Source organism: Harmonia axyridis, chromosome 1 (genome assembly GCF_914767665.1).
Source record: "Harmonia axyridis chromosome 1, icHarAxyr1.1, whole genome shotgun sequence".
NCBI lineage: Eukaryota > Metazoa > Arthropoda > Insecta > Coleoptera > Coccinellidae > Harmonia > Harmonia axyridis.
In genome coordinates this window covers 73,511,564-73,538,403 of record NC_059501.1, presented here as the reverse complement: position 1 = coordinate 73,538,403, position 26,840 = coordinate 73,511,564, and the positions used below count along the sequence as shown (strand labels likewise).

Genomic DNA, 26,840 nt, shown 5'->3' with positions numbered 1-26,840 from the left:
TACAAAAATGGTGATAATTTTGCAGTCACAGTTCACAAAACTAAAACACTTTTAACTTGTCTTGAAGCTCCTTCTTGGCCAGCTATAGTGAAACTGGTGAAAAAATCTAAGCTGTTAAGACAAGTTAGTTATGTGAAGAATCAAAATTATATGCGTCGCACAAGAATATTGCTTCTGTAGCTTGTAGTGTTGTAGTGTGAATTAGGCATTTCATAAACGACATTATGCCGTATTATGCACAAAGACTTAGATCTTAAGGCTTTTTAAGTTCAAACCGGTCGATCACCAGCAACCAGTAATCTTCGCTGATTGGATCTTTGAGATGCATCTGAATGATCAACGCCATGTTATATATCGAAGAGGTGATCCCAATTTGCCAATTCTATCAATTCATTCTGTTTTTTTGTATACACCTTTCAAAGCTCTCGAAACATTGTAGTTGTACACTAGTATCAAATAAACTCTTCTATATTCTTGTTGATATTATTCAATCATCAGTTGCAAGGTGCCCGAAGAAAAAGTAACTAGGGAATATTATTATGGGTTTGAGGTTGGAAGATGAAAAAAACTATTTATTTAATTTGCCAGCATCAGGGCTCTGGGAATAGAGGTACACAATGTGAGCAATCTGGAAGTCTTCATACTTATGTAAGTCAGATATAAATCGGGAATGTCCATTTGATGAGGGTAAGATATTAAAGTAGTAAACTTCAGTTTCTAATAATGACAACAGCATTGTCGAAACAGCGTTATCCCCAAATAAATATTTCGAAAACAAGAGTGTCCACTTTCCCCAACATCAAATAATTTCGTTACTTTACACAGAGTCATGTCTAGCTTGAGCACTCTGTATTCTCTGCAGCGCTAGCTATCAATTTAACGATGATACCTACAAGGCTCTTACGCCGCAAGTGAATTAAACTGGGGAAAGTTGCTCGGCGAAGCAAAGCAATTTTTTTTTTTCGACGTCCGTTTGAAAGCGATACCAAGACTGGCTATTCGGAAGTTGAAAGTTCGCGAGATAGAGTTAGTTCTCGTTTGCGGAAAATATTAAGACAATTCTAGGATAGCGCGGCTTAAATAACGCCTGGCAGTGTCTTTCTCGGGTAATGCTGAGGCCGTTTTGAACTACGTTAGGTTACGTTGGATTTCGATTTACGATTTATTTTCGATGTGAAGTTTCGTGAAACGATGGAAAATGTGAGTAGAACCCGGAGAGATAATTTTATGAGGGCTTTCTCTTTGAATTCAATGAAATCCATCATATTTTAGGGGCATTAGGGAAATTTCAAAAAATGGGAAAAGCACTGTCGTGAAGACAATTGCGCCTTTGGATTCGACATAAGGTAATTATATATCCAAGGGTGCACTTGCCACATTCTTTTTCGATATTCTGCTCGATTATGTATGACTCAGGTGACACCATGAACACGAAAAATGGCATAACGCTGGAAATTATTATTTTATGTTTACTCAACGCTCAACTCAACAAAATTTTTTTTTCAATATTCTTCTTGAATTTTCTATGATCCTAACAATAAAAACGAAACGAAACGATGTCTTTCGGATTACCTGTAAAGTGATCCGTTAATTTTCGGGAAATCAATAAAAAATAAATCCTACAATTATCTCAGACGGTTTTTAAGATATGCTTTTCAGTTCTATCTTTTTCGAAAAAAGTGGCCTACGTCGAAAAGTACCTCAGATGAATTATAACAAGTGGGGTATTTTGTAATCAGAATTTCATGGAGATTATAATATAAAAATTTGGTATTGCCATTTAAAAAAACAGGGGTATCGTATTTCACTACTTTCGGACCAACCTGTAGATTCGAAAATAATTTAAGCTAATGCTCTGAATGCTGTCGATTCCGTCAAAATTTGAATCATTCTCCTAGCCCAACACTCACAGGTGTTATGGGCCGATCGAACACTATTGACTCACCCTGTATATTCACATATTAGGTATCAAAAACGATTAGCATCGATTCAATAGTGATTAGTTTTAAATGCTTCAAATAATTTATGTTCAATGTTCAAGTTTAATTTGAACTTACTAGATTCATCAATCATTTGATGATAATTTTTTTATAGCTTATAATTGCGTGGAATTGATGAAAAAGTAAAATGAAATTACTTGAAATATCCTTCTTTATTATTATTAAATAATGGACCATTTCATTATAGCTTAGGGAGTATGAAATAACTAGTTAATCGTTATTATAAAAATATGAAAAACAAACAAAAACAAATGTTCACTCATGCGTTTATTGCACCCTTCAGACCAAAAAACTGAATACCTACATATAAGTAAGATGTGATTTACCGTCACATCGTTATTGTCGGTTAGTTTATTGGAATAGGGGTTCTGTGGAGACGATACTCCTGATATTCGGCATAAATATTTTGCATGTTATACAAAATAAATGTTAGCACAATGTGATCTGGTGTTACGGAAATATTGGGTAATTTTTTCAATATTCTGCTTGAATTTTAATGGTCTTAGTGGAGCTATCAACGTGCTTGGAATTGCTAGTTTACATCTTCACGCAAAATGTCCACTATGTCTGATCCGACACTGAAATACATATAATGTTTCTTTTCGATATCCTGCTCGAATGTTGTATGGTTCTGATGACGCTATTAAGACGAAATTTTTCTCGAAGCTTGAACTTGTTATTCTTCTTATTCTCCTTTAACCACGATAGTGGCTTCTTTCTATATACAAATACACGCACAATCTCAAATCGGTCGCATCTGTTGTCACTGCAAATTTAAAGTTTTTCCGATATTCTGCTTGAATATTCCATGGATCTAATGACACTTTCTTCAATTTGACATGCATCTGGTGACGCAGTCTACATAAAATTTTGCATGAGGCTTGAAATTGCTATTATTTTCGTACATCTCTCACAACCTAAGTGGATTATTCGCACTCAAAAGTATATATTGCTCCCACCTATCTTCTCACAATCACTACGATGATGTAGGATCGACCAAAAAATCAACTGAGAGATTCGATACTACTTCATCTCTAAGGTATGACTAAGATGTCTTGAATACTAGTGTGTTCCCTGATTAGATTTTGGTTAATTCTGGGGACTCGGGTTCGGCATGGGTCCCTTGTCATCCTTTAGGTGGCGCTATGCAAAGAATTGACCAATCAACGGCATCAAAAGACGTTGATCTTGTAGTTATTATGTTGATTTAAACTCAAAACGACATTGACAGAAAGATGACGTGAACGCCGAAAGGAACGATGTGGAAATCAAGTAAGGATAATAAGTAAGTAACCAATACCACTAAAATCCAAGGACGCTGATCCCTTAGGAGTCGCCTCTCTAATATTAAGGTTTTTCAAAAGTAACTGAGCATACCGGTGTTTTAGGGTTTCCTTAGGCAGTCTCCGTCGACCGCCGCGTTTCGACGTCTTTATCTAACCAATCGCGATTCTAGCAATCGCGTCGTTCCGCCCAGCTAAGCGAATTGCGATTGGTTAGATGAAGTCGTCAAAACGTGGCGGTTGACAGTGACTGCCGAGGAAACTGTACCTTTAGTTATCTTAGTAATAACAAACGGAAGGTTGTAGAAATGTAGAAATTCCTCTTGATAGAGACGAGGTAATGCAACCACCTTCTTCTCCTCCCCCCCTCCCTCCATTATCCTCTAAAGAATGTAATGCTACCATTCACACTCCACTCAGCAGCCCATTCCATGCTATCCTATCCTAGGAAATGTCTTCTAATAGTAACGAGATAATGCAATATCAACACCTTTCTTTCACAGAGCTCATACTTGGTCCACGCTTTGGACCACATCGCCGCTCACCCGTCAGCCACCCTATTCACCGCGTGCCTCCTCCTGCTCTACATCTACTCCAGGATCACCTACACCTACTGGAAATCCAGGGGAGTCCCCCAGCTCGATCCGTCCTTCCCCTTCGGCGACGTCACCAGCGTCATCTTCCGACGTAAGAACATGGGGGAGCGAACCAAGGAGATGTTTGACTGGGCCAGACTCCGGGGCCACAGATACATCGGAGTCTACTCGTTCTTCAGGAAGGGCATACTACTGGCAGACCCCGTGCTGATCAGGGAGGTGATGGGCCGGTTCAACGACAGGGGCATACACTACGACGAGAAGAACGACCCGATCAGTGCGCATCTCTTCTCGCTGGCCGGGCCCAAGTGGAAGAACCTGAGGACGAAACTGACGCCTGCGTACTCGCCCAAGCAGCTGAGGAACCTGTTTAACGTTGTGATGGACTGCGGGATGAAATTGATAGAGTTCGTGGAAGAAAACGTTGTCGCGGGTAAGTGGAAATGTCCGTAGGTTTTTATACATTTTCAGCAGATTCAACACCTTCTTTAGAGCATGCTGAGGCGTATTGAAACTTTTCGCAGGTGTAGAGGGACTATACTCGATACTAATATTGGTTTGCATTTTTAAGATCAGACAAAGGAGTGTCGTACTGAAGTAGTAGTCACTACATAAAATCTTCATAAGAATTTAACGAATCGTTTTAACAACGATGTTGTCATCTTCAGCAACTAAAAGTTACTAACAAGAATTTTCATAAATATCTATCAATGGGTCCAGAAGACCCCCTCCCCTGACAATTGGTGCACTAATGAACACATCTATACTTTTTTGTCACAGATTGAAATGGCTGTATACAGACAAAATTTTAACTAGGTCTAATCTGTTGTCCACCCTTTCTAAATTCTTTTCCAATATTCTGCATGCATTTTCTATTATTCTATCAAATATCAAATATATTTATTTACCATTTCAATTTTGAATACACGATAGTCTTTCAGCTAATGATAAACAATATAGAATCCCCACACAATTCTGATGATATAATAAGCTTGAAATTCAGTACAAATCTTGAAAATGTTATGCCATATAAAAGCCCAAAGTCTCGCAGGTAGCTATAGCTATCTACATGTTGAAGTTGGTTGTTGGCCAAAAACTCTTTGGGTCTGCCTACGGAAAACACAAATGGGAGGCTGGTTTCTGCTGTTGACTCAATTTGTTTGTTGTTTTCCTCCAAGTATGTATGTATGTATATTGTCTTTATTTTCAGCTAAAATTACATCAATCAAAGAAAAACAAACAAAAATACAATTGATATACGTGGTGAGCCAGAAATATGGCGAAGTCCAGATGAGTCCCCTAGGAGAAACCCTGATTCACTCAACCATTGAATTGACAGTGCTTCCATCCGAATAATAAAAAAAATTAAGAAAAAGAGAAAAAAAAAATAATACCACATTCTTATCCATGTACAAGCAAAACATTCCTACTGTAGCCAGGATAGAGAGGCATTCATCGCAATTAAGTTATGTTTGCACTGACAATAATTTCTTTATATTATTTCCTGAAAGCTGCTCTAGATAGTTTCATTAAAGATTCAGGGTGACTATTGAAGAATCTTGCAATATTGAAAGAGAAACATCTTTCAAAGATCGAGGTTTTATGATATAGTGGAGTGATTTTTCCCCTGAACCTAATGTTAATATTATGCACGTGCGTTCGGAAAGATTTTCTTATAAAGGTAAGGTGGGCGTTGGAAAAAAAATAATGTCTCTGTAAAAGCATGCACAATGCAGTGTTGTTTATCCTTACACTTTTTCACCGTCGAAAGACCGAAACCCGTGTCTACGGTTAGCACTTTTCCTTGATGGATGTTCGTTATCATTTCCTATGTATTTAGAATATTATAGAGCTCACCTCCCTTTGTTTTACAGGTCGACCGATCGAAATCAAGGAAACCTTCGCCAGATACAACACAGACGTGATCGGCTCGACAGCTCTAGGTCTGGAATGCAACAGCCTCAAAGACCCCAACGCCGAATTTCGACAGATCGGCAAGAGGGCCTTCATGCAGACCTATGTCGACATCTTCCGGATATCGATAATACGAAACATCCCTCGTGTGGCGGAGTTCTTCGGCCTTGGCATCTTCACCCCCCAGGTCACAGAATTCTTCAGGAGGGTGGTCAGGGAGACGGTCGAATACAGGGAGAAAAACAACGTGCGACGCGAGGACTTCCTCCAGATTCTGATCGAGTTGAAGAACAGCGCGACCAGCAACGCCTTGACCATGGACGAGATTGCCGCGCAGGTCTTCATCTTCTTCTTGGCCGGGTTCGAAACCACGTCCACTACGACGTGTTTCGCTGTTTACGAGCTGGCCATGAACAAGGAGATCCAGGACAGGGCGAGGTTGGAGATCAGGAAGGGTTTGGAGAAGCACGGAGGGGTTTTGGACTACGAGATACTCCAGGAGTTCACATACCTGGATATGATCGTTCACGGTGGGTTATGGTACTGTTAGACAGATTAGATTAATGAATATAATCTTCCAGAAAAACAAAGTATGCGGTTTAAATATGAATTATTTTGATAGCTTTTTTGTTGTTTAGTTAATCAAGATTAGGAGTTCCGATGATACAATCCTCTTCAATTCGGACATAAACATTCGAGTTATTATTCGATACAAATATGACAAACTAAATTTATACTAATTTTATCCAAAAGTCGATAACAAATGATTATCCTACACTTTGCGTCACTTCATGGCCAGTCACTTTTTTATAACAATTTGTTAGTCTGCTTTCTGCGTCCATGTATGTGCATGGTACTTGTGAATTGATATAAATAAGTAATCCGAAATAATTTTCATGTCTAGTGGTAGTCTAGGATTTAACATATTGATAGTCTATTTGGTCCTTAGAATATAGATAGAAGGAACGGAAAGTAAACATTTGTGTTCGATCCCGAATACAAGAGAGATGGAAGTTTAGTGTCCCCAATCACAAACAAGCTAGCCGATTGTGTGTGTAAGCCATAGGCGTGGAGAACCCTGATTTGATTGTTGAATGCTTTATCAGGGACCCATTTTTCATAACTTTACAATAGCAAAATCAATAAACCGAGAAAAATATTGACCCTTTTGAAACACGAAAGGATTTTTAGGAATAAATCATTTTGTAAACTATTTTTGAGCATTAATTGATCATTCCGAAATTAATCAAATTATGTTACGCTACTCCTATATAGTGTCCCTTCAGACAAGGAGTGACGAATGTTGGCATCAAAACAAATGCATCAGTTACAAGGCGATTTTCGTTCCTCTTATTAATGTTCTAAGGTTTGGTCACTCATCTTTTTAAATCTAGCTATTTTATATTCAACGGTTTATTTTTATAACTCAATGGTGCTGCTATGGGTAACCCAGCTAGCCCAGTTCTAGTAAATTTGGTAATGTTCACTTCGTTAAAAAAAAGGGTAGACAAGTTTCCTTTCAGAATTCCCTTGCTGAAACTTTATGTGGATGATACGATTTGGGCAGTTCCGGAAAATTAAACGGTGTTACTATTGCAAACATCTAACAACTATGATGAAAGATTGCAGTTTACAATGGAAAAATCGGTAAATAATAGCATCTCATTTCTAGACTTGATTATCACAAAACAAGATGGATCGTTGGTAACAAAATGGTATACTAAACCTACAAGCTCGAACAGGGTCATAAATTATCACTCTCAATATTCCCTCAACCAAAGAATTGGAACAGCCAAAAACTTAATATATAGGGGCTTCACACTCAGTGTCAGTTCATAACAAGATCACTTTTATACTGAAACTGAACAACTGTCCTGTTAGTTTAATTAAAAAATTGTTCTACCAACACTGGCTTTCTCACTTTAACTTCACAATTAACAATAAAAGGGAAAAATCGTATGAAGTTTATCGCAATACAATACTATTAATTATCGATTGTTATCGATAATCATTCAGAAAATACATTTTCAAATGGTTAACCAAGAATACTGTATCAAGGTTTATCTCATACTCAATTCGATTATTTTTTTGTTCCTTTCAAAATGCTGTCTCTTCAAAAGAAGCACCTGTTGGAAAAGACTATTCATTTGGCAAACGATATACTCTATTTATTAAGCCCAGGTGCGAATATTCTCACGAACAAGAATTCTGACTTGGAAATTAGTGGTGGATTACTCGATGAACTTTCTAGACTACTTAAGTTATCACCAGAAGCGGAAATAGTTCTGAGCCAATCGGAGGCTTTTTCCGTACCTAAACCAGAGGAGTTCTCATTTGAAACAAAAGGGTTGAAAATCTTTACTTGATGGAAGCAATTCTATCACTCATCATTACTCAACTAGGGAATAGCTGGGGCTCCTTCAATTAAAGACAACTAATTGTTGATGAATCGAGAAAATATTACCTCTTTTGCAATATGATCTAAATATCAGTGAACATGAAATAAAATGTATTATTTCTATTCTTATTTCAACTGACTAGAATGAATAACCTGGAAAAGATTGTTACTGACATTCAAACGAAGGCTTAAGAGAAAAGAAGCACTCAAAGAATTTTTGACCAGAGTAAGATCGGTAATATCCCATACTGTGTGAACTTGGCTCAGTTTTTGGATCCTTGAAACTGCTAGCGTTACTAATATGTAACACCAATTTTTCTGGGAAGAATACATTGTTTTGTAAATTCATAGTTGTTCAATAAAGCTATCTTGGTGATAATTTGAAGGTTTGAATCGTAGTCAAATATAAAATTTCGCTGTTTCGAAAGGAAATGAAACAATTACGTTCATCTCTGCATTATATAAAAATCCATGCGTTTTTCCTAAGATAGATACGTATTTATATAACTTCAAATCCACAACAGCGACCCGTACATCAAAACTGATTGTTCTGCTACCGGCAGGCATATTGAGGAAATCGAATTTCCTTTGAGATTATTACTATTGACTTTACAGAGGCGATGCGGAAATACCCCGCAGCCCCCTTCTACCTGAGGAGGTGCCCAGAGAGATATCAGTTACCCGACAGTAACGTAGTGATTGAGGAAGGCTTCAACTTCGTCGTCTCCAGCTTGGGTTTGCACAGGGACCCGGAGTATTTTCCAGATCCGGATCGCTTCGATCCGGATAGGTTTTCGGAGGAGAATAGATCGAAGATCTGGGATTATACGTATATGCCTTTCGGAAGCGGTCCCAGGATTTGCATAGGTGAGTTTGAGGAGGAACCGGCAAATATTCAATCTAGTCAACACAAAAAAAAAATCGACTATGAAAAGATAGCTCATGTTTGCCCAGATAGTATACACGTCTATACTTTGAGGTATGTTTTCATGTTCACGTTTTTCTGCAGTAAATTGTTGATAATTATCAAGTTTATGCGTGATACTGGTTTTACCTATAGGTTTCTTGTGAAGGGTGTTTTTTTTAGAGCTATAGAACTTTAAATTGCAATAAAACAACGATGGATTATTCGATTGACATGAATTTTATTTATCCGCAAGATAATCTTGTGGCATTACATTTTGAATATGATTTCTGGCATATGACCGCCACGGCTGGCTCGGATGTAGTCCAATCTGGACGTCCAATTTTCGATGACTTTTTCCATTATTTGTGGCCGTATATCGGCCATAACACGGCGAATGTTGTCTTCCAAATGGTCAAGGGTTTGTGGCTTATCCGCATAGACCAATGACTTTACATAGCCCTACAGGAAGTAGTCTAGCGGTGTTAAATCACAAGATCTTGGAGGCCAATTCACAGGTCCAAAACGTGAAATTAGGCGGTCACCAAACGTGTCTTTCAATAAATCGATTGTGGCACGAGCTGTGTGACATGTTGCGCCGTCTTGTTGGAACCACAGCTCCTGGACATCATGGTTGTTCAATTCAGGAATGAAAAAGTTAGTGATCATGGCTCTATACCGATCACCATTGACTGTAACGTTCTGGCCATCATCGTTTTTGAAGAAGTACGGACCAATGATTCCACCAGCCCATAAAGCGCACCAAACAGTCAGTTTTTCTGGATGTAACGGTGTTTCGACATACACTCAAGGATTAGCTTCACTTCAAATGCGGCAGTTTTGTTTGTTGACGTAGCCATTCAACCAGAAGTGCGCTTCATCGCTAAACAAAATTCGCTTATGAAAATCGGGAACAACGCGCGATACGTATTCCGCACAGAACCATTATTTTCGAAATAAAATCGCACTATTTGCAAGCGTTGTTCAGGCGTGAGTCTATTCATGATGAATTGCCAAATCAAACTGAGAATAAATCACTTAACAGATGTTAAATCGGTCGCCATCTTGAACAGTAATGCCAACTTAAAGTTATATACCTCGAAAAAAAAACCCTTTAGATGTTGGATATTTGCCAGTACCTTATCTTTCAATTGGTTTATTTAGGTTCTTCAAATCAGAAAAACAACTCTTATTTAATTAGCTATTTCCATAAGAATTCTTCAAAGTAGGAGTTGGCCTGTTTGTTGTAATAGTCACCCTCTTTCTTTCAATAATCATAAAATATAAATCTTCGATTCTTTAAACTGTGGACATAGCGTTAACACGAATTAATATTATGTGAAACTGAGTCAGGGCCGTCGCTAGGGGGAAGGCAAGCTAGGCGGTCTCCTGGGGCGGCAAAATTCTAAGCCAACATTTCAAGCTTGATCAACAAAAATCACATGTGTAGAAATTCAAAGTACCGAATGAAATATAATTTGATCATCAACAACAGGAAGGAATAACAACAAATTTAATTGATATCAAAAACAATGAGAGGTGCTACATTATGCTTTATTCTCATAAATACAGTGGCGTACCCAGACATTAGACTTGGGGGAAAAGATTTATAAACGGAAAAAAAATTGGTGATTCGTTTCCAAAGTCTTTTGAATTTACATACACTTCTTGTGATTGATTTTCACCTGTCGAATATTTCATTCAAACGAGAGAAACTTGAAAATTCGCCTGCATCAATTTTCCTTTTTTTGAAGGAGTTTTCCAAAGAATTTTGCTGACTCATGAATAAAATTTTGATTAGTTTCGTGATCATAGAACACAAATTAAAAGTTGAACAGGGGTTATAAAAGAGAATATCATACAAAATTCCATATCATCCACCTCAAACTATAATCAACAGAATGAATTGAAGCTACTGACCTACCTTTGTGAGTGAAAATGTTTTTTTAAAGTGCCAACAAAGGGATGATATATGTAATTTGATATTATTTATATACTTTAAGGTCCTAAAAAATTGGAAACAGTGCTATCAGGGGTGTCATCGCTCAATTAAAGTAGTTCGGAGCTTTTTCTTCAGAATCTCTTTAATTTTTACGCGATTGTTTATCATCACTTAGGCATTTATAGCCCGTATGAAAATAATAATTATGCCGACGACAGTTGGATCAGATCAAGCCCTTTGATATAACCACTGGTTAATGAATTCGTGGATTCAATTTTCCTACGATCAAATCAATGAGCGTTGTGACTTATGATGGACATAAATATCCAGATGTCCGGTAATCCTCTCATAGTGCTGTTTACGTGTTAGGGGCGCACATGCACTCAACAGGCTTGTCGGCGTTCGCTTTGCCAACCGTTGCCGAATTCTATTGCCACTTGGGGCGGTTCTGGATTATTTTTCTTTTCAATTCTCCGATCAGAATGTTCATTCCTCAGAATGGAATGAAAAATATACGAGAAACAAGTCCATTTCACCATTTCTAACTTATCCTTCTTAAGCAATATGAGAAGTTTTATTATTGCATACCAATACCACATTCCATTATATTATAATATTTTTCATTTTTTATATCAAATCAAGAAGTGTTGGGCGTGGGCGCATTCGAATCTGAAATAATGGTTCATCCGCATAATCCAATTGTTTTACTAGATAATCTTAAACAAAACGAAATATTCAAGCGTTTTAGTCAAAACTGAGCAGAAGGTTATATTTTGTAGGTCGGCAAATTGGGTCTCTGCTTAGGGCGGCAGTTTGGCTAGCGACTACCCTGTACTGAGCCCGATATACCTGCTTCACTACTTAAAACTATATTTTATGATACCATAATCCGTAGTATCGCTTATTACAGGCACACAGCCATAGATTGACTTATATACATAATGTCCAAATAGAATAATAAATGTTTCGATGATAAACTAGAAACAACTGATAATTGAATAAATTTAACCAAACTTAATTTCAAGTCTGGTGTATGCCGAGGTGAAATTAAAATGATTCCTCGGATAATTAAAAAAAAAACCATAAGGATGAGCCGGCAAACGCTTTGCTTTCGAGATACTGGTTGTTAAAATTCGATTGCTTTTCCATTTTTTTCCGTAGCATCTACTCGAGCATCTACACTTATTTCGAAAACAAAGGAATCTCTGATTTTCCTTTCTACCTCCAAATTAGGAATATCCAGTATCTATCTATACTATACATTTACAGAGAGAAGTAAGTATTGATGATACCTGTCAGTAATATCACCATTCCATAGTATAGACCACAACAAACAGTATAGTATGGTCGATTTCTTCCTATAATGCAGTTAAATAATTCATATTTGGTTTTCGAGTGTGTAGAATTTAAAAACGTCATATTTGTACACAAGTTTAAAGAATCATTTTTTCTTCATTATGAAAATTGATAATGAGAAAAAAGAAATCGCCTTTGTCTATTTTCTACTGGCACTTTATTTTCCAAATACAACTGGTATCGACTTAAATCGTCCGCAGGTAAGTGATATTGAGTGCAGCTATAAGTATTCATGTTTATTATAACAAATCTTCAACACATGTTTTACATACGAAATTTAAACCCAAGGTTCATTCTGATCTCCCAAATTCATACCAAAATTAGTAATTTTTTTGGATTCTTTCGAATTGTGATCGCTATATATACATAACGAAAAACATCGGGATGATTTGCACATCTTAAATCTATGTGTGCTTGCGGATGTCATTTCAGTGTTTCGATACTACGACGATAAAAAGACGAATATTTTTTATAAAATGATAGTACAACTTCATTTACGAAAACTCAATAATATCGAGTACGGCTAAGAAACGATAGCTGATTGAGTAGAAGTATAGTAGTAGTATAGTATGAGAAGGTTGATTTAGATTTGAATCCAGTTATATTTTTGGCTAATTAGATTCTTATTTTGAGTATGACATTTTATTTTATTTCAACCGTTAAAGATATATTTATATCTTCATTTTTGGTTAATATAAGAACTTACATCAATTAATCTATACCTAAAAAACTAGACCTGATAAAAATAAATCTGGTAGCTTCTTTGAAATCATCACATTGAGTAAAAATATTCTTAATAAGTTATTGTGTAATATATGAGTAAAAATTGAATGAAGAGTTTTTTTTTGCATTTGTTAAAACGGAATATTCTAGAAAAAATTGTTGATTTGTTGACACAATAAGTACCTACTGAAGCATTCACAAAACCTCTATATAATTATTATTATTATTATTCGATACAAATTTTCAAACATTGAGTTCCCATAGAATTTATATTACCTTTGGGTATCACGCTAGTGAAATATTCTAGAGAAATCCTTTAAAATTCAATATCTTTTCAGGTATGCGTTTCGCTATTCTAGAAATCAAGATCACCCTTGTCAATCTGCTGAATAACTACGTCCTGCGTATCAATTCTAACACCAAATTGCCCGCCAGCTTAGCAAAACAAGGGGTTTTACTGGCACCGGCAAATCCTATTTGGGTAGACTTCGAACCAGCCAGATCATCAGTCCGTATAAATCGATATCCAAATGATCAATTTGAATAAAAATCACATGATGAGATAATACTTCATAACATCGCTTAACCAAATAAAAATGTCAGTTTGGTGAAGGAATAAAAGTTAATCGATTCCAATCCTTATTTACATATCGTTCGAATTTTTATTCATCTCATCATCTTTCATAGAAATATAATTTGTTTACACCATGTTTTTTAATGATTTCAACTGATGCTGTGTCATTTACAAGGAATTATTCATATCGTTTCTAATGAATTCGAAAATGAATACAATATAGTTATGAGAATTATGAGTAGCAAAAAACCAAAAATACAAAAACGAAAATCAACTTTAACATGAAAATATCCACTACATTAATCCCAAAACTACACCCTGATTTTTTCCGAAATAAGGACGATTTTTTAAAGTTATACGAGAAAAAAATTCATAGAATAACCGTGAATTATTCTGACATTTTCATGAATCGGAATCACTGAATAATATTTTTTGTTTCCAAGATGTCTAAAATGCTGGTGGGTTCAATGCGTAGATTTTGTTCAAGATAATTCTGGCAACTCGTTTCGGTAAGGTTCCCTTTTCTTCCTTGAGGAAGCGCTATACAAAGAATCGACCAATCAACGGCATCATTTTGAAATTTTCATTTGTTCTGTCAAGAGTCGGTTATTTGATTTTCATCAACCTAACAACGACATTGACAGAAAGACTATAGTGAACGTCATAAGAAACGATGCGAAAATCAAGTGAGAAGGGAACAAAACCATGAAAATCCAAGAAGGTTGGTCCCTTCCAAAGTAGCCACTTCAATCTTAAGGTTTCTCAAGAGTACCTAAGTTGGCCCTTAGCAAAAAATATTTGATATGACCTTGAGGTTTGACAGAGTTGGGATTCTTTTGACCTACTGTCAAAATGTTCTTCAAGCGCAAAAGCACTACAGTTTATAACACTAATAGTCAAATGTCAATAAAAAAATTTTCAATCTGTCAGAGAGATACAATTTTTGAAAAACCATATACAGGGTGAGTCTTTGACTTGTACATATATTTTAACCGAAGGTTCTTGAGGTCAAAAGAAACACTTTTTTCATTTGCCATTTTTTCCGATTCGGCCCTGTTAAAAAGATATAGCCATTTTAAATTTTCAAAATGAGCTAATTCACCCCTGAAAACCGGAACACTGAAGTTTTCTCAAGCATAAGATATACCTCTTGAACCTTGGAAATAAGCTACTAAATTAGAAAAACCATCATAAACTCACGTTTAACATTCCATTTGTTGAACAAAGTAGTGTTTATAATCAAATAAATGAGTTATTCCAATTTCGTTGACGCTAAAGATTAAATATTCTTCTCTTGATTTCTATTTCATTTTCGATAATTAAAACGAATTGAGCTCGCTACCACCTATATTAGCTCTGATACTCATATCCATTCATTCATTATATTTCATTTATATGATATCGTTGTTTATTTTTCGTGCAAGAATTAACCTTAAAATCTCAAATAAATAATATTCATCTATGAAAGATCTAACACAGACTAAAGTAATCTGTGGTTTTAAGTTTGAATTTCAAATTTCGAGTGATGCCAAATATAAACACAGCAGTTCGGTTCGAATAATCTATGTTCTAAGTTCTAACCTAAAATTTTCATTTACAGTTTACACTGTTATTGTTATAAGATGTTTGTTATGAAATGAAGCATTTGATTTGTTCCAACTATCTCATAAAAATATTGAAATGCATCAATATTTTTGAAACCATCAGTATGAAAATATGGAAATATGTAAAATATTCTGGCTCTGTAATCAATGGAAAATGTTAGACTCCACTTGTAATCAAATTTGTTGTTAATGTGTACCTACATTATAGCCAACTTTACTACTTAATTCATCTTGATTTTGGCATTGAAAATAAATGAGAAGTATTCAATGTAAATATCCACAATAGAATATTGGGTTTCTTTCAACTCACCTAATTTGTTTTCACATTAAAACAATTATGGCCCTCTTGGAAGTATGTCAATCATAAGCTCTTAGGATGAATTTATGGAATAGCAAAAGAATAAAAGTATTCAATCTCAATCACATGAAAATTTGTCTAGTATGTACCTCTAGTCCTAGTGGTATGTTTCGATGTGAGTTTGAATGAGCCGAAGAAGAATACAGTATTGTTCGATAGCAGCAGTCTTTAGTGGGATATTGATTGTTGTCATTATAATGGGACTATTTTGTGAAAACTTTTTTAAACATGGGTTTTATGAATAATCTGGACTTTTCAAAAAGAATGTTGATTTTAGTGAAGTATCTTCTTATTATCAGAGCTGTGCCAAAGCTCAGTGATTTTTAATCAAATCGAGGAGTTGAGGTGAGCTTATTCAAATAACTTCATTTTCAAACTAAGTTGGCTAGTACTTCAATTCTTAAATCTGAGACATGACTTCATAGTAAATATTCATTTCTGTGGTTTTTTTTTCCACAATAGAACAGAGTTGCATTCAGCCAAAGTACCCAATTTTTTTAATTTCACAGATAATTTTTTTTTTTTAAGATCAAGTTATTCGAAAACGGCGCTTTGTACGAGAAAATATGAAGAATACTTTTATTTTTCAAATTAGCCAAATATTCTTCAATGAACGTTCAAATTACTATTAAGAGTTGGTTTCTTCGAATTTCTGGTATTTTTATGGTATGTTATGTTCATAACAAAGAAACAGAAGAATGTGTATGGAATCTGGTGTTCGGAGAAGATGTATCACATCAAAAAAAAGCTATATTTCAAAAATCATTTCCTTCGATACAACCATTTACGAGATATAGCCGAAAATCACATTTTTTTAACGATTTTCAACAGCCTGTATCTTTTTAACCGGGCCGAATCGGAAAAAATGGTAAAGGAAAAAAGTGTTTCTTTTGACCTCAGGAATCTTGGGTTGAAATATATGTACAAGTCAAAGACTCACCCTGTATAGGTAATCATATTCAAAAGGATCATGCACAAAAATTTGATAATGTCCTATTTATCGAAAGTAAAACAACAAGAATCCTTGAAATCATTAATTTATATATCGTAAAAAAAAATTTGAGGCAATTATCTAACGAGCGTTCATTAAAATTCATGGTCAAGAGTGCTGTGGAGAAATTCGAGTTGATTTTCTGTGACAACAAGTAGCTCTTAGCTTGTACCATATCACTAAAATTTGTTTACATACTTCGAATATGGGAAGAAAATGGTACAAGCTAAGTGCTACTCACATTCACAGAAAATCAACTTTAATTTCTCCACAGCACTCTTGACCACGAATTTTAATGAACGCTCGTTATAATAAACTATTTCTGTGTTCAATTTCAATTCATTCATGGTACCACCATAGATTTCAAACAAAAGAATTAAGTCAATCGACAAGAAAAATGGAATAACAGGCATAGACTTATACAGGATTATTGAATAACATTCCGATATTATGCTCGCCTTATTTTGCAAAGAAAAACTCTAAAATTCATTTTTTTCAGGTATGCGTTTCGCCATTCAACAAATAAAGATTAGCCTCGCACTTCTTCTGAAGGATTACGTCCTCCATATCAATTCTAAAACAAAATTTCCTGTCACCCTATTGAAATCCGGCATCCTGTTGTCACCGGAACATGGTATTTGGGTGGATTTGGAACCGGCCAGATGAGCAAACTAATCCTCTTCAATGGAACTCAAATCCAGACATTGAAATGTATCAATTGAAGAAGAAAAATTCAAAGTGAATTCCATGACATATTATAACCAAAGAAAAATGTCAGTTTGTTTGAGCGAATAAAACAGTAACCGATAACAACCTTTTTCTGTGGAATTTTATCTATTTCCCCACTTGTCCTTATAGAAACACATGTTTTTGTCTAGGAAACATATTTCAAGAATTTAAATTTCAATTTTTTGTTGCAAATACCTTCTTTTCGTTAACTTCAAACCATGTAGACTTCATTAACGTCTCTTTATAATGTTGGAGATTGATTTTGAAGAAGTGAATTTTTTATCCAACAGTGAATGTACCTACATCAAACGTCATCGCTAATCGTCGGACAAAAAAATGACATGAAATAAATTGAACAGAATCTTTCCTTGCTGTCAAAAATTCTAAGTATATGGAGAACAATTATCGAAAATTACAGCGAATATTTCCCTCCTGTCAAAAATTCTATGTATATGGAGAACAATTATCGAAAATTACAGCGATAATTGCATTGTAGGAAGCGAAACAGCACTGCGATAATTGTTCTGTTCATAGATGCATAGTTTCTATGCATCTTACACAGTTCGAATCTATGGCAATTCCATTCTACATCAGTTTGACAAGTGATGTAACAGTTTATTCGGGAAATATTCCCTAGAATTACACTCGTGCATCAAAATGACCGGATAATTTCGCATTCCAACGTGTTTTCTTTGAAAAACTGCATTCGGTCATTTTCATTTTTGGAGAAAAAATGAAAATGAACTCATGCAGTTTTTATGACAACACGCTGGCATGCAAAATTATAGGTAATTTTGATGGTCTTGTGCAATTACTTATGAGAAGTAAATATTAGATGAACTTTCGAACATCATAAACGATAATTATGAATGGTGAAATTACAATGATTCTTTTGTTGCACTGCACAAATTTAATATACTTGATTTTTTCCTCACTAATTCAACAGAATTCTTGCACATTCTCATAGATTTCCATGACAATTTCAAGAGTTAAGTATAGAACAATGACCAATACTCAATAAGCAAAAATCACAACTAGAGATAAGAAGCAATAATTATCAAAAGATTCCATTCATCGATATCAGCAAAAATGAATTCGCACCAAATGAATGAATATCTTGCCTCTATTTGGTAATAAGAAGAAACCCTATAAGAACTAAATCTAGTGAGTACAATGGCTTTTAATTTAATAGGATATTGAATAATCAATTAATAAATTCCAGAAGATCTTTTTTCACTCACTTTCCCTGATAATTCCATGATAGCCAATTTCCTCTCCTGAGCCTCCAGCTTCTCCTGCATCATGGCCGCTCCCAATCCACCGGCATGTCGTTGTTGCATCTCCAACTTGGCTTTAAGCTCTTCAATTTCCGACAACAGCCTGGCGTTTTCCACAGCAGCCGTATCATTCTGCTGAGCGTTCTCGAATCCATAAATGTTCACGTTTGTTTTCAAGGCTTTCACCCTGTTCTCCAAACTGTGTTTTTCCCTCTCTAATCTTTCAATGAGAGATCTGAAAGAGAAGGAAACGACCAATGTAGAACAATATGGTTTGAAAAGTCAAGAAAAGCACTGACTTAGTTACAGGAGTTTTTGAAGGCTGGTTCATTCATTCGCGGTTTGGAAACCACTTATTGTGACTTCTTGTGGAGGCTGACGACAAAAATTTTCCTTTGATAAGGGTAGTTATGATAATGGGAAATGCCAGTACTTGTCGTTCTCAGCAATTATGTGACATGGTGATAGATTGGTAGAAAATAATCAAAAGTTGGAAAATATAGCCAAAAAATATAATATACCCCACTCTTTCAATATAATAATAATAATAACGTGTAATTCTTCGAACTAGCTGTCAAAACAAATCAGCTTTGTAAGATTCTGATGCACAAACCGACCAAAATCAGATCCCTGAAAAAATTCAATATGTTCCCACCTGTAGCCATTGCAAGTGTGCTGGATCTTCTCAAACTCCCCATCTCTCTCCTTCAGTTTCGACTTCAGCTTGTCGATCGTCTGCTGGCTCTGCTTCTGCTTCTTCCAACGGTCGAAGTCTTCGGCAGCCTTCACCTTGTGGGTCTCGTTAACTGCGACCTGGGTGGCCAACTCCTCCTTGAGTCGCGCCACCTCGTCTTCCAGTGTAGAGATCTTCTTCTGGAGCTGGTCCTTGATGGACTTGTCGCTCTTCTCGCTCCTTGCAGACGAAGGAGTCCTCTTCGTTCTATGGGACAAGTGCACTGATGAAAAGTTTTTAGCATTCAACGTGGCTCGAAAAAGTGTTCATTTCATTTAGAATATACAGAGGGAGTTTTATGTATGGAACGTCTCATTTATCTCGATGGCAGGATTTTTAAAGATTTTGGTGTGAAAGAATCTTATGTTATGGCTGATATGGTGGTATTTACATTGTTATCAGAACTTCATTTTTTCCGGAACAATAATGAACTTTGTTGTTTTAAATGTATCACCCTGTATATTTTCGCCTGAATAGAAAACTATGTTTATGAACACATCGCCCATATCCTAGAATAAGCACCATATTCACCAGACATATGAATTTTTTGGTTCTATTAGCTGAAGTTGCCTTTGTAGGTAAACAGGAATTTGAGTCGTTGGAAGCCATAAAATACAATGCGACAAAGTCCATTTCTTCGGAGGTTTATCAGAAACTCATGAATGATTGGATTGAGCATTGGTGTGAAAGTGTCATTTCAGGTGAAGATAAATGAATTTGAAAGAAAATTAACACAATTTTGTTTTAGGTTCATTTCGATCAAAAATCATTCCGCTTTTACTTCTCACATACTGAATAAGCCAATTCTAGGTAAAAACATTAATAACTTTATCGTAGCATTGTATGAAGGCTGTAATCCTTATGCAATGATCAAAGTTTTTATAGCTAGGGTTTTCAGATACTTCCGAAAAAATATTCGTAAGGAAGATACATAGATGAATATCATAGAAACGACCTTGTTTTCATCAACCCTATAAGCAAAATTTTTTTAAATCAAAATCAAAAACATGGCCTTGATTTAGGATAACTGAGACCCTAGAAATGCATGTAAAGCAGAAGCTAGGTATATATTCATCTTTATCAGCGTTTATATGCGTGATATCATAGATGACGATGCTTCTGTGCTCTCAATATATCTAATATTAAAATGAGGAATAATTCTAATAACGTAAAAAAACAATGATATGAAATGTAAAAAATTTAAGTTTACGGCTTTAAAATGGTGTATGGTATATGGTGTATTTATGAACAGAATAGTAATAGCAGTAATTTGTCTATTTTCACTTCAAAATACCTCATGAAAGTCTCCGAATTATTTCTCGAAAAAGCAACATATCTAAAACAGAACGGTCACCCATCCAAATGGTGATTCCGCCCATCGCTGCTTATTAGCTGGTGGGATAGACAAAATACATCAATGAGTCTGAAATTATCGTTTGGCACGGTTCAAAATTTACAAATAACAACAATTCGGACGAATAATGGCCTCCCAGAACAAGTGCGCAAAAAAAATTTAAATAATTTATTACCGTAGATATTTCCTCAACTCAGATAAAATTGAAAAGTTGCTTATATGATAAAGCTGTGAAATATTAATTTCAGTAAGAACAAAAATCAGATTTCCTACCTCCCATCAAATCAAAACTCAACACGTCGCTACCGTCCATGTTCACCATCAATTCATAACTGATAAACAAGAAAAGTGTTATTATATTTGCGTCTTTGAAGGGATTAGAACGATCACCTATGTTGATAATGGACAGTGATAAGATACTATCTTTCGTAAAAATTAAAACTCAGAGGTCATTTCCGCGTTGAAAGTGAATAACATTCGAAAAAAGTTACTAAGTTGCAAAACTAGTAACTAAATTGAGCGGTCACCCATACAGATACTGATCCCATAGCACGCTGGCTCTATAAAGACGGAAAACAAAGAATAGATGATAAGCAGATAAATTCCTGTTAAAACATTTAATTCGTGACTCTGAATAAATTTTTTCACTACAGAGTAGCTTCTTCAGATTTCACATTTCGAATAAAGAAATGGAAAATCTGAATGAGCTACTGTATAGCTAAGCAATTTTTAATGTTATTTATATTTTAGCGAGAATTCTCTGATAATTTTTATAATGCGGGATTGTGATATTTCATTCAAGAATGATCTCCCACTGATGGAATCGTCGATATGGTAACTCAGTGGTCCCTGCCATATACACCACAGTGATGCGTGGTGACTGTATCGTAGAATAGTTGAGTTTATGTCAAAAAAATAAGCAGTGACGATATTTTGAGAATTACACAGCCTTCGACGCTATCTCTCGGGCTAGCAAAGAGCCACCACAATAATATTATAAAGTGGAAATAGAATAACTATCATTTAATTTTAATTCAAGAAAGGGTGTCCACCAATTTTAGTCTGACATATCCAAATAACATCTAACTTAATCAACGAAAATGGCAAGATTGATGGCCAGTTGCACCATTTGCCTAAACATTGATTAAAAATTTAAACATTGATTACTTTCTGATTTTTCTTAAGAAATCAGAAAGTAATCAATGTTTAAATTTTAATCAATGTTTAGGTCTTTTCAATACTAATACACTAACTACGCTGATCTACTTTCTTTATGGAAAAATTCCAAATAAGTAACATCAAGAGAGTAGACTGCTCAAAAAGGTAAGAAATAGCAAATATAACAGACATTTGGCAATTTTATTCCCTAAAAGCAGAGTACCAAAATCGACTCACTTGAGAAGCTGTCCCCTAAGATCCCGAATCTCCTCTCTGGCATTCCTTTCCTTCTGGAGCATAGAATCGAATTTCTTCTTGAGGATCTCGTGCTCCTTGGACAACTGCTCGTAAGCCTTCTCGAATTCGGTCAGTTTGTTGTAAATGTCATTCTGCGTTTCAATATGCACTTTTTCCTGAAATTAACAAGAACAAATTGAATCTCAGTGGAGTTGAGCTGTTAATAATCTTTAATTTGAAATTGTACTTATTGTATTGAATATTTGAATAAACTCATTTATTATTATTATTATTAATACCTTCTAGAGAAACGTCCAGACGACAATATCAAATAAGATTTCAATTCTCCCTCATCTGAAGGAGTCATATATTAGCAATAAAATCAAGGACATTTCTTTTTACGTTACGTTTATCCTCTTTTCTGAAATTGATTAATTGAGGTTGGTGTTCATAAACTATCACGGAGTATCTATGTTATTTTATTTTCCAAACAATAAGCTCGATAATTTGAAGATGTAGACTCATATTTCTATATATATATATTCTTTTGAGAAAGAGCAATACAAAATATTAATTTCAAACAATCAAGCATATGTATCGATGAATCTCAGTATTAGCAGAGGAAATGTAACGGGGCATCATACATTTCAACGTATGATACAAGAGAACAGATAAAAACCTCAGCAAAAACTCTGTCTCCCCGTATCGGTGTAGTGACTGGTTTGTGTAAACGTTTACAGAATAAGCTGACATAATTTATATTGAAGGACTTCCTCTTCAACCAAAACAAAATTTCCTTTATCCTCTCTATAAAATTATCATTCAAATTAGATTAAAACAAATTGGAGAAATGATACAGCCTTGTTCCTGAATATAGAAGTTAAAATCCAGGTAACCTACCCTCAATTGCCGTACTAATGATGTGAGTTCATTGATCTTCTCATCTTTGGATTTAAGTAAATTTTGAAGGTCTGGTTGGACTTGGAGTATCTCATTCTTGTGCTTGTTGATGAGATCTTTGAGGCTGAGCACTTCGTGTCGCCACTTGTCAGAATCTTTTTTGTATATTTCCAGTTCCTCATTGTGTTGTTCCTCCAAACTGAAACCAAAGATCATTCAGCAAAATCATAAGAAAACGCCGTCACCTGATAGAAATCCATTGAAGACTTTTCATTATTAGGTCTAACTTATTTCTACTTCCATTGTCATTTCATCATCTCTATGTGAAGAATATACACAAGCACATCTTCAGATACTGAAGGTTCTACAAATGTTACAGAGTATTTATAACAATTCAGAAACAGAAATGGTGATAAGAAAAAGAGCGTTTTTAACCGTTGTGCAGATGTCAGGTCAGTCTCCTAATTTACAGGGTTTTCCAATAGAAAAGGTATCATTTTAAATAGTCATCACGTTTGAAGCTGTCATTTTTTGACATTTGACAAGTAAAAACGACGCCATTACTAAAACTGAAACGATACACACTTCATCAACGCAATGAAATTGTTTAAATTCATTATAATAATGGGGAAAATTTTGTAGTCACAGTTTGCAGAACTAAAGCACTTTTGGATATCGTGAAGCACCTTCTCGGCCGACAATAGTAAAACAGATGGAAAAATTTGAGCTGGTGATTTAACAACTCTGGACTTTTTTCTTTAAGGCCACGTAAAAGATAAGGTTTACTCCAATGCTCCACAATCGATTCAAGAACATAAAGATGTAATTCGTGAGGTTATCTAGGACATTCAACAGCAGATGTGCGAATTGGTCATAGAAAATTTCATGAAAAGGATATGGTGCTGCAACTATAGCCGGCCATTCGACTGATATCATTTTCCATCATTAATGGCATATATTCCTCTTCACAAAGAAATAACCATCCATTGACTTCTCGTGAAATATACTTGTTTTTTTCAATATCAAAATGCAACCTCTCATTGGAAATCTCTTTATAATCCCTATTGGAAAACTCTTTTTATCAACTCTGCTTACTCAATTTCTTTTAGTTTTTGATGGAAAATTATCGTCTACTAGGTCGCAGCGGTTGATTTACTCTAGCTAAGGCTATATTACTACAAACTCTTATATAAAACTACGACACAATACATTGGACATTTTATCCTGAAAAATATACTTACTTTTGTCTCAAATCTTCAATACCCTTCAACCTGTCGTTGGCCAAAGAGCGCCATCTCACTGCTTCTTGCCTACTGGTGACCAGCTGGGACTCCAACGTGGACACCTGAGTATGCAGCTCATCAGCGTGCTGTTCCATCGCGTGCACCTGTTTGATGTACTGATCCACGGCTGCTTTACTTCTGGACGCTTCTTCTTCTTTCTGCTCTTCGAACCTACGAAATGCGAATTGTTCTATTCAAGAAGTAGGCTTAATTCCAGGCACTCACTCTAAACGTTTCTGCTTCTCTTCCGCCACTGTATTTTTCAACGTCTTAAGTTCTTCTTGCATTCTGGCTGCAGCCAAACTGTGATTATCCCTGTCTTCCTTGATGAGGGATTGATAGTGAAGTATAGACTCGTCTTTAAGCGCTATCGCCTCTTGGAGGGCTTTGATAGATGCCTGAAGAATATGTATTAATGTAGGTATTTACAAGGGATTTGAATTTCGAATAATTAGGAATTATTCCATGTAACTTAGTATCCATAGGCGTACAACTTTGCTTTCGCAGTTTTCTTCCGAAATTCGAGACTTTATTGTAAAAAAACTGGTTATACATTTTTGATTCAAACAAACAGCGTACGAATCCCGCATTGAAAAAACTGGTCATCTTCCATTTTTTTACTTCTTCATAAGACCGAAAGTGCTGGTCAGCCAAGCCGTGTGCCATTGATCGAAACAAGTGATAGTCTAGCAACGTCTGAAGAATACAGCGGGTGGGGTAAGACTTCCCATTCCAACGTTTCCAAGTATGTCTTGGCCACTCTCTCAACATGGGATTGAGCATTGTCATGCTGTAAAAACACTTTGTCATATCTCTCGTTGTATTGCGGTCGTTTGCCTTTGAATGCTAGGCTCAAACGCATTAATTGCGTTCGATAACGATCGCCTGTGGTTGTTTCAGCCGGTTTCAACAGCTCATGATACTACGCCAAGCTAGTTCCATTGAGCATGACCTCAGAGCCGTGAATATTCGGTTCGGCCATCGACGTGGAAGCATGGCCGAGATATCCCCATGATTTTCTATGCTTGGGATTATCGTAATGAACCCAGTTTTCTTCTCCAGTCACAATGCAAATCCCTTCCGTCTTTGTCTTGCAAGCAGCTGTTCACAAGCAAACAAACGCCGTTCAACATATCTCGGCTTCAACTCGCACGGCACCCAATTTCCTTGGTTTTGAATCATTCCCATGACTTCGAGCGTTTCGAATTAGATTGTTGGGTCACTTCCAATGATCCTGCCCATTCTTGGTGCGTTTTACACCAAGTAATGCTTCAAATTCAGCATCGAAAACCTTCTCTCTTCCATAGCCATGCTGGTCTTCGACGTAAAAATCACCGTTCTTGAAGCGTTGAAATCACTCTCGGCACCTTCTTTTACTGATAGCGGCCTCACAATAGGTATTTCAGAGCGTTCGATGAGCCTCAGCAGCAGATTTCTCCATATTAAAGCAAAAAATCGAAGCCTCCCGCAAATTACGAGAATTTGGCTCGTAAGCTGACATGTTCAATAGAGAATAACTTTATGATGCCAACACAAATCGACTAATATTCATATGGCGTTATGTTAACGAATACTTAAGTTTATTGCATGACATCTACGATCTATTTATTTCGACTACCACTTACCGCTACAGCCATTTATTGCAAAACGGCGGAAGCCAAGTTGTACACCTAATAGTTATAAGCCTACTCCGAGACCTACTCACCTTGAGAGACATAACCTCTTCGTTCGGCGCCTCATTGGACGCTCCGTCACCCCCACCACCGCTGTCAGTCTGACCCTTCTGCAGCCCGTTCTCCTCCTTCATCGACGCCTGCAATTCCAAGATGTGCTTCTCGTAAAAGTTGATCTGCGCCTGCTTGTCTCCTATCTGCGACCTGAAGAGGCTGACGGTCATCTCGCACTCGTTGAGCTTCGTCTTCAGCTGCTGTATGGCCTCCTCCTTCGCCAACAGCTCGTTCTTCATGTTCAGCAGCTCGGTCTTGAGATTCTCCAGGCGTTTGGCATCGTTGTCCGTCCCGTCGACCTCCACCATCTCGGTCTGGACGTCTTGGGACCTGGTGAGCTTCACGTGCTTCTCGGAAATCTCCGGTACGGGTTCCGGATGGAGCTTGGGCTGGATGAAGGAAGAGACAATGCCGACGGAGTCTGGATCTTTGAAAGACAGGAATAGGTCTTCCTCGAGTTTGGCGATCTGCTCGTTCTGGATCTCTATTCGAGCGTTGCACTGTTGGAGTTGGAGCTCTTTGAAGTCGGCTTGGCGTCTGTATCGGATCAACTGTAAAGCCAATTGAGTGGTGTTAGGAAAGTACAGCACTGGCGTGAAGTAAGAAGCTTTTCAGCGCTCGTAGATATTTCCCCCAATTGCGTCATCCCCCTATATCATCTCTACCTGGAATTAGTTTATCAAGCCCTGGTAACAGGAATTCCTGAAGAAATTGTAATTATCTGTGTTCATTCAGGGTTCCTGAAAAAAGTAAGGTCCTGTTATTTGGTTGTTCATAATTCCAGCCCAAATATTTTCAT

At 36.2% G+C, this 26,840-nt stretch overlaps 2 protein-coding genes across 3 annotated transcripts in view; one reads left to right on the top strand and one right to left on the bottom strand.

Moving 5' to 3' along the window:
- Positions 1 to 26,840, bottom strand: part of LOC123670686 (centrosomal protein of 290 kDa) — a 41,791-nt gene that overhangs the window by 1,638 nt on the left and 13,313 nt on the right. Inside the window, exons 16-22 of the mRNA XM_045604213.1 lie at positions 26,020 to 26,592; positions 24,540 to 24,712; positions 24,273 to 24,485; positions 23,032 to 23,230; positions 22,132 to 22,307; positions 19,305 to 19,589; positions 18,614 to 18,884 (exon numbers count right to left, since the gene is read on the bottom strand). Coding sequence (XP_045460169.1) covers positions 18,614 to 18,884; positions 19,305 to 19,589; positions 22,132 to 22,307; positions 23,032 to 23,230; positions 24,273 to 24,485; positions 24,540 to 24,712; positions 26,020 to 26,592 — 1,890 coding nt within the window. The remainder of the gene's footprint in view (positions 1 to 18,613; positions 18,885 to 19,304; positions 19,590 to 22,131; positions 22,308 to 23,031; positions 23,231 to 24,272; positions 24,486 to 24,539; positions 24,713 to 26,019; positions 26,593 to 26,840) is intronic.
- On the top strand, positions 961 to 17,453 carry LOC123670687 (probable cytochrome P450 6a13). Of its 2 annotated transcripts, none has more exons than XM_045604214.1 (5): positions 961 to 1,200; positions 3,787 to 4,312; positions 5,754 to 6,323; positions 8,807 to 9,058; positions 13,455 to 13,822. In XM_045604214.1, exons 1-5 carry the CDS (start codon positions 1,192 to 1,194, stop codon positions 13,661 to 13,663), a joined length of 1,566 nt encoding a protein of 521 aa, XP_045460170.1. In that variant the 5' UTR covers positions 961 to 1,191; the 3' UTR covers positions 13,664 to 13,822. The 2 variants fall into 2 exon arrangements, with proteins under 2 accessions (XP_045460170.1, XP_045460171.1); XM_045604215.1 differs by lacking the exon at positions 13,455 to 13,822 and adding an exon at positions 17,143 to 17,453 and having other exon boundaries at positions 963 to 1,200.

Excerpts from the sequence above, each read along its gene's own strand:
- LOC123670687 (XM_045604214.1), top strand. Across the intron at positions 6,324-8,806 it reads CCTGGATATGATCGTTCACG|AGGCGATGCGGAAATACCCC; the intron begins GTGGGTTATGGT and ends TTGACTTTACAG. Across the intron at positions 9,059-13,454 it reads CGGTCCCAGGATTTGCATAG|GTATGCGTTTCGCTATTCTA; the intron begins GTGAGTTTGAGG and ends ATATCTTTTCAG.